This window comes from Octopus bimaculoides, chromosome 10 (genome assembly GCF_046866305.1).
Source record: "Octopus bimaculoides isolate indiv1 chromosome 10, ASM4686630v1, whole genome shotgun sequence".
Taxonomy (NCBI): domain Eukaryota; kingdom Metazoa; phylum Mollusca; class Cephalopoda; order Octopoda; family Octopodidae; genus Octopus; species Octopus bimaculoides.
Window position 1 is genome coordinate 71,108,991 of NC_142937.1, and position 9,308 is coordinate 71,118,298.

The 9,308-nt window shown below is 35.8% G+C and overlaps 1 protein-coding gene across 1 annotated transcript in view; it reads left to right on the forward strand.

The window, feature by feature from the left end:
* Positions 1-9,308, forward strand: part of LOC106882365 (epidermal growth factor receptor) — a 42,204-nt gene that overhangs the window by 25,621 nt on the left and 7,275 nt on the right. The window contains exons 11-14 of the mRNA XM_089358748.1: positions 2,548-2,639; positions 3,021-3,096; positions 6,639-6,785; positions 8,161-8,258. Coding sequence (XP_089214874.1) covers positions 2,548-2,639; positions 3,021-3,096; positions 6,639-6,785; positions 8,161-8,258 — 413 coding nt within the window. The remainder of the gene's footprint in view (positions 1-2,547; positions 2,640-3,020; positions 3,097-6,638; positions 6,786-8,160; positions 8,259-9,308) is intronic.

Here is a 9,308-nt window from a genome sequence, read left to right on the forward strand (position 1 = left end):
TTGGAGCCTGGTGTAGCCTTCTGGCTCGCCAGTCTTCATTCAAACTATCCAACCCATGCCAGCATGGAAAGCAGACATTAAACAACAATGATGATGAAGGTGTATATATATACATTTACATATATATATATATATATATATATATATATATATATGTATATATATGTATATATATATGTATATATATATATATATATATATATATATATATATAGCTTCCGCTATCTGGGCGACCAAGTTAGTAGTGGGGGTGGGTGCGCTGAAAGTGTAGCTGCTAGAATAAGAATAGCCTGGGCAAAGTTTAGAGAGCTCTTACCCCTGCTGGCGACAAAGGGACTCTCACTCAGAGTAAAAGGCAGACTGTATGACGCATGCGTACGAACAACCATGCTACATGGCAGTGAAACATGGGCTGTAACTGCTGAGGACATACGTAAGCTCGCAAGGAATGAAGCCAGTATGCTCCGTTGGATGTGTAATGTCAATGTGAATACCCGTCAGAGTGTAAGTATCTTGAGAGAAAAGCTGAACATTAGAAGCATCAGTTGTGGCGTGCAAGAGAGACGATTGCGCTGGTATGGACATGTGGTGAGAATGGAGGAGGATAGCTGCGTGAAAAAGTGCCACACCCTAACAGTTGAGGGAACCCGTGGAAGAGGTAGGCCCAGGAAGACCTGGGCTAAGGTGGTGAGGCAAGACCTTCGTACATTGGGCCTCACCGAGGCGATGACTACTGACCGAGACCTTTGGAAATGTGCTGTGCGTGAGAAGACCCGGCAAGCCAAGTAAGATCATTGCCAGTGCCCCTGGACTGGTTCTTGTGCGGGTGGCACATGAGATGCACCATTTTGAGCGTGGCCGTTGCCAGTACCGCCTGACTGGCTCCTGTAGGATTTTCGAGCAAGATCGTTGCCAGTGCCCCTGGACTGGCTTGTGCGGGTGGCACATAAAAGACACCATTTCGAGCGTGGCCGTTTTCGTGCGGGTGACACGTAAAAGCACCCACTACACTCTCTGAGTGGTTGGCGTTAGGAAGGGCATCCAGCTGTAGAAACTCTGCCAAATCAGACTGGAGCCTGGTGTTGCCATCCGGTTTCACCAGTCCTCAGTCAAATCGTCCAACCCATGCTAGCATGGAAAGCGGACGTTAAGCGATGATGATGATGATGATGATGATATACATATATATATGTATGTATATATATATGTATATATATATATATATGTATGTATATATATATATATATATATATATATATATATATATATGTATATATATACATATATATATGTATGTATATATGTATATATATATATATATATATATATATATATATATACATATATATATGTATGTATATATATATATACATATATATATGTATGTATATATATATATACATATATATATACTTTTATATATATCATAGCTTCCCAAAGTGAGCGGTTTCAACCTACAGGTGGGTGATTGGCGAATTTCTAGAAAATGGTGGGTGATATGAACATTCTGTGGGTGAAAATGAAGTTTTAGAAATTAAGTCTGCATTTACTGATATCTAGGCATGCCTAGAATAAGGATGCACTTTTATGGATTTGACTACTCGCATGAGATGTCCCTTTGTATTAAAAAAGCAGACTTGTTTATAGATCAAATATTTTTATCGCAGTCATTGAGATGGTTGTCATGCATGCTAAAAATAGCAGCCAAATAGGCCTATGCCTTAAAATCAAGCTCCACTACAATTTTTCTTTTTTGCATAATCGTATGAAGTACCGTGTTTAGAATTCAAATTCGCAAACATTTTCTGAAAACTCCTAAAAATAAAAAAGTTATGAGGGGTTATATGTCATGCATAATTCTTTAGTTTCATATTAAAACAAAAGTGCTATTTTCAGGATTTTGACAAAATGTGCAGTCACACACAAAATGCCAACTTTGAAATCGTGTTTCTTGACTGGGTGAAAATGATTAAACCTCTATAACTTTTTAAAAACATTTTTCTGGAAAAAGTTGAATAACTCCAGCAATTTAGCTTGGAAAGGTACATTAATGTGCCAAATTCTAAAATTTTTGATAAACTTTAATTTTTGAAATGCTGGCAGCCAGCATTTCACACAATTGGAGAAACATTACTTCACTCAGTTATCAAAGAGGTTTTGTCAACTGTTATGCACAAAACACCAGATAACATTATGAAGAAGATCCCACTTAGTAATAACACAATTTCTTGACGCATCAATGAAATGGCCAACGATGTCAAACATCAGCTCATTAAGCATACAACTATATACATGAGAATACATACATAAATCAAAACATACAACTCTGCACTTGACTCCAAATACTGCACAAATACATACATGCAAAAATCTCCTGTTGATGTTGTTGAAATTCCAATGAAGGAGCCTTGCATCTAGTTAAAAAACTTACTCTTTCTTTGTTGGCAAGAAATCTTGAAATAAAACTGAATAATTACATATATATGCATATATAATTATAAGTTATATTTCATATTTTCAATGTATCACTTGTTTTTTATGTTTCAGTGCAAACTCCTAATCAAATAAGGATTACAGACTTTGGTTTAGCCAAATTACTCGACTATAATGAAGAAGAATACATAGCTGCTGGTGGCAAAGTGAGTCTCAATTATTGATTTATTGATCTTTCTAATTACTGTGTCTTTAAAGAAATTTACCCACCGTTTATATCCTACCTACTTTATCAGTCTTTCTCTGGCCCTCTCTCTTTTTCATTCTCCATCACTCAACAGATTGCTTGCTCTCTCTCTCTCTCTCCCCCCCCCCCCACATATACATGCATGCACACCAACACATATAGATGTAGGCACAATGTTTCTCTCTTTTCCACACAAATAATGCAACTATAGGTAAATACCAACATTACCAATGTTATGTGTAATTAATAGGTAACAACAACAACACTGAATGTTTATTCTCTAAAACACTGCATTTGATCAGAAGGAATGGCACTAATAAATGTTCTCTTTCTTTTTTAGATGCCAATTAAATGGTTGGCTCTTGAGTGCATCCAGCACAGGATATTTACTCATAAAAGTGATGTATGGAGTTATGGTAAGTCTGATTAATATGCATGTATATGTGTGTCTATAGGAGTAGTGGTATTTGGTATAAGTCTGTGTGTGTGTGTATGCATGTCTGTATGCCACAATGAGTAGTTATACAGACATATACAAGTGTTAAATTAATATAACATTTGTTAAAACTTGTCCCTCCCTTATCTTCTTTTGTGCACATTGTTTCTTTATATATATATATATATATATATATATATATATATATATATAATCATCATCATTTAACATCCATCTTCCATGCTGGCATGAGTTGGATGGTTTGACATTAATTAGCAAGCCAGAGGACTGCATCAGACTCTGTTGTCTGCTTTGACATGGCTTCTACTGGTGCATGCCCTTCTAACATGAACCACTTTACAGACTGTACTGGGTGCTTTTTATATGGCACTAGCACTAGTGTAAAACGTTACCAGTGCTCTTGCCTTAGTTATTTACACTGAAGTTATTCTCTCAGTAACAACGTTTTTCTCAATACATGTGAAGTACCAGTTAAAGCAATTATTTTTATTATGATTATCATTATTATTATCATTATTATTATTATTATTATTATTATTATTATTATTATTATTATTATTATTATTATTATTATCACCATCACTATTACACTAGTGCACACTAATTTAGTTCACAAGTATTTATATCTTGAGGTTCGGTGAAAACAATTCTTCTCAAATCTCAAGAATTTTTCTTAGGATTCTTGTAGAATATTGAATGGTACTTTCCTGCAGGCTGACAATGCAAGTTTCAATTTCAATTTCTTTCAGTGTTTTAGGTATCCTTTTGGATGTTTGTGCCAAGTACACCTGTTACTATAGGAATAATTGTTGTTTTGGTCTTCCACAGTCTCCTCAGCTCTCTGACTGGATCCTGACATTTCTCAATTTTTTCGGTATCAATTCTGCTGCCATAGGAGATTGTAAAATCAATGATCTTCTCAATGATCATGTCCAGTCTTCTTGCTTCAATAGTATGGTCAGTCTTTTAGGGAAGTCCTACAAGATCCTGTAATTCTCATTTTCTATCACAGTCTCTAGATTGTGTTCATACCTCTATTCTGTTGTTTTAAAGACACATATTTGACTATCATCCCAATGCACTCTTTTACCTATACTGTCATGTCTGTGCTTATACTCCTTTTGTGCTAGTATCCTGCATTCACTGAAAATGTGATCGATACTCTCATCTTCTTTCCTTCAGATTCTACATTTGCTATCTGACTGAGTTTTGTTGATCTTTGCATTGATCAGATTTGTTCTAATAGCTTGTTCCTGACCAGCTATAATTAACATTTCTGTTTCCCATTTCAAGTTCCCATCCATCATCTAAAGCCAGAGGGGCTTCACTTCCAACATGTTCAGTCTGTTGCATGAATTGGCCATGCAGTTCAATTTCTTTCCATTTGTTCATTCTGTTCTTTCCATTTGTTCATTCTGTTCTTTCCTTTTCTCTTTGAATTCTTTTATTGTTTCAGTCATTTTTTTTTTTTGGTATCTCTGGTTGCTAAAAGTATTCTTCCTTTACTCTGTACAACGTAATTTTTCAGCCCCAGTATTGCAGCACCAACAGTGTCTTCCTCATTTAGTAATCCTCTTCTACCTTCCCTTCTTGACAGGTAGAGTCGGTCAATATTACTTTCAGGATGGAGTGCATTGTGCATTGTTAGCAGCTTTCTGGTTCTTCTATCTAAGTTCTGCAACTCAATATTATTATTACTACTACTACTACTACTACTATTATTATTATATTTGGCTTTTGCTTTATATTTGTACAAGCTGGTTCCAAATTTCATCCAGAAACCTCAAGAGAAAGAAGTTAGAAGTCCAAGTTGGTGTTATGACTAGGTGTCATATTTTTGGTTTTGCACAAAGTGTTGTTCTGAAGAATGTCTGTCAAAACATTAAAAAAAATTAGAAGTTTGTTTTAAAAGGAATTTGATTATAAGATGATAGTGTGATGTTAAGATGACAGTAAAAGGTGTTTGCTATAGTGTATCATTATCTTGACACTGTTTACAGATTAAAATGTTTTGGGGATTACATAGGCAATATTTTTCATTGGATATGAGCAGTTCCCATGAACTTTATTTTTTTGAATTTCTTCCATTTTTGGATTTCCTGATACCTGAGATAGGTAGCAATTCCACCCTTTTTACTATTGTTTTAGTCTTGAGGTTCCGCATTTTGCCAATTTCTATTTCAAGATCTTTATACTTGCTCAGTTTTTGGTAGGTCTTTACAGATACATTTATGTCGATTGGGACAGACATGTTGGGGAGGCATGATTTTTGTCTGAAATCCTTCAATGTATTTTCTGGCCAATTTGCATCTATCTTTCTGTCAGTTTGAACAGTAAAGTTCCAAAGGTGTGAGATGTGATCATTTTCAAGCACTGGAGGTGGTTTGTGTTCCCACCAGCTTTTATCATGGAGCAGGTCCAAGTCTTTGCAGATTACCTGGTGAATATTCTGTGCTGCTCTATATGCTGAGATACTCTGTAGGCACAAGAAGGCTGCACATGGAGACAACATGATCAATGGTTTCATTTTGTTGTTTATATACACGATGTGCTGGACTACTGCTGTTCTTTAAGATATTGACCTGGTAGTTTCTTGTAGATAGACATCGAGATCTTGGGCTGCTATGATAAACCATTCTGTCTCTGATTTTAAGCCAGACGACACTAACCATTGATGGGTGAGGGCTTTGTGTGAACATCAGTTATTATTATTATTATTATTATTGAGTGAGAGAGCAGTGCATGCCATCAAAGTGACACTGAGGTACAAATATATGAAGCCAAATATACCCATCATGACTACCCACCTGATAAAGGTACACCAGTCACATGCATCGTAATCATATGTGCGGAACATGGTGATCGCATATCAAGATAAACAGTGCATGACTTTGCAGGTAGAGCCCAGTTAGAATTTTCTTCAGCTTGTGTAGTCCATTCCTCTCAAAAGGTCCCTGAATAATGTTTGTTTAAGGATGATGAACAAAACACCCATGTTTCCAGAGGTGAATTACTCAAACCCCAAAGAATTCCTCTTGACACATGGCTATGATACTCCCCCACTACTTCTGCTAATGATCTGAGATGCACATATTGTCAGTCACTAAGGGACATACTCAACTGATTAAGGTCAACCAAATGACAAGTAAATCTGCGGTATTGAGCAGAATATTTGCTGTAGCCCATCTTCTATACCAAGACAAAACAGTGTACATGATAACACTTCTAATCAGTTAAGATTAAAAGCCATGTGAGCCACTGCCTGGTATTGTTATTGTTGTTGTTATTATTATTATTATTATTATTATTATTCCATTGAAATATTTTATCATTTTAATAATTAATTAAGTAGTTATTTTAGTAATTAACTAACACACATCAAAACTGCATTTCATTAGAGTTAAGGGCCTAAAAGACTGAATACTTGAACATACATATCAAGGATCTTATTTCTTCTCAAAATATAAATCATGTTATGAATTTGTTTTTTTCTTTTTTCAGGGGTCACTGTCTGGGAGTTGTTTACGTATGGCCAGCGACCCTATGAAAATGTCCGAGCAGCACATGTACCAGACTTGCTAGAGAAAGGAGAACGTCTACCACAGCCAAACATTTGCACAATCGATGTCTACATGATAATGATTAAATGTGAGTGATGTCCTCTTTTTATTCCTTTGTACTTTAAACTGAAGATATTTTCTAAAGATCTTCTCTGAATCCTGTTCTGCAGTTATTTAGTATATTGTGCACATAATTATTTGCTCATTAAACCTGTGATTATAACACAGATTCTAAGAAAAAGATGGTATTTCTGTGGAACTAACTAATGTCAGGCAACTAACATTGGAACTATCAAATTAATAAATTGATGTGATAAACAGAAAAGGAAAATTGAATTTCTAACTTAGACACACGGCCACAAATCATGGAGGTCAGGCATGGTAATTAAATCCACCCTAGTACTTGATTTATACTTACAATATTGATACATGAGTAACAAAATGTAAAGACAGCCTCAGCAGGATTTGAACTCTGATTGTAAAGGGACATAACTAAGAGTAACAAAAACATTTTGTCTACTTCTTAGCTAGTTCAGCCAGTTTACTGTTGCCAGAAAGTTTCTTAAGAGACAACAGGCTCAGTTCATTGGTCACCATATGAAAAGATAAAAATCCTTGAGCATTTCATGACAACCAGGAAATTAAATGGAACAAGAAATTTGGGAAGACAAAGAGAGAAGATATGGGATGGCCTTAACCAGCTGTCTTCAGAAAGACTGATCCAATAATGTACCAAATTGTGGGTGGGACAGTAAGAATAGGAGTACAGTTCTATATTTAAGAGATGAAGAATTATTTACATTATTTACAATTGACGGATATTTGTCCTCATCTTGTTTGTTGTTAACACAATGTTTCGGCTGATATACCCTCCAGCCTTCATCAGGTGTCTTGGGGAAATTTCGAACCTGGGTTCTCATTCCTAAGGTATTTTTCGATGTTGTTGTTGTTATTATTATTATTATTATTATTATTATTATTATTATTATTATTATTATTATTTAGGTCACTGCCTCGAATCGAACTCGGAATCTTAACCACTATGCCATATGCCCGTGGGCATATGGCATAGTGGTTAAGAGCACGGGCTACTAACCCCAAGATTCCAAGTTCGATTCCAGGCAGTGACCTGAATAATAATAATAATAATAATAATAATAATGATAATGATAATAACAACAACAACAACATCAAAAAATACCTTAGGAATGAGAACCCAGGTTCGAAATTTCCCCAAGACACCTGATGAAGGCTGGAGGGTATATCAGCCGAAACGTTGTGTTAACAACAAACAAGATGAGGACAAATATCCGTCAATTGTAAATAATCTAAGAGTAGGAGGTTCGTGATTATCAATGACTATGGAAAAAATGTATATGTTTCATAAATAGGATAAATTAAAACAGATAAAATAAAATACTAAATTGTTTCAATTGTTTTTTTTTTTTTTTGTTTTTTTGCAGGCTGGATGTTGGATGCTGAAAGCAGACCCTCTTTTAATGAATTAGAGGTTGAATTTGGTAAAATGTCAAGAGATCCTGGACGCTATTTGGTCATTGAAGTAAGTCACATCTAAATTGTATCAGACATAGTTTAATTAATAATGTTAGTTATGAATCATGAAAATAGTGAAGTAGGTGTAGTTACAGCAAATACATGGATAGATAGAAATTCTTAAATTCTCTCAATTTCCTGTAATTCAGTCAGCCTCGTGATCCCAGCAGACAAAATGGAAAAGGCATTGCTCCAGAGAATAGTAGAGGATCACAGGGCTCACACTTGCAGATAACCACCTGTACCTCAATAGTGGTGAGCAGGGATATTGTCCAGGGGCTGAAAATTCTGGAGGTCTTCCCTGCACAGGCTTCACCATAAACTTGTTAGAGAGCAACAGATAATTTGAGAGATAGATAAATAGATATACTTTTATTATATTATTACTGTTGTTGATATAATATACACTTTTCTATTTTTGCATGGGACACAGGAAATTAGTTGATGCAGATTTTCTGTAGCCAGATGCCCTTCCTGTTGCCAACCTGAAGATGAAATATTACCTTATTTGGAAATGTTTCCATGGACGATCGGAAATGACTGATACTACTTGTATTGCAATGACAGTACTATCATCCAATGTCAAGAGAGGAGATACAAGAACACTCACATATATATATATTTATAAATATATGCATATATATATGTATATATGTGGATGCGCAATGGCCCAGTGGTTAGGGCAGCAGACTCACGGTCATAGGATTACAGTTTCAATTCCCAGACCGGGCATTGTGAGTGTTTATTGAGCGAAAACACCTAAATCTCCACAAGGCTTCAGCAGGGGTGGTGGCGAACCCTGCTGTATTCTTTCACCACAACTTTCTCTCACTCTTTCTTCCTGTTTCCATTGTACCTGTTTTTCAAAGGGCCAGCCTTGTCACACTCTGTGTCATGCTGAATCTCCCTGAGAACTACGTTAAGGGTACACGTGTCTGTGGAGTACTCAGCCACTTGCACATTAATTTCATGAGCAGGCTGTTCTGTTGACTGGATCAATTGGAACCCTTGTTGTCATAACCAACAGAGTGCCACAATGATGATATGTGTATGTATG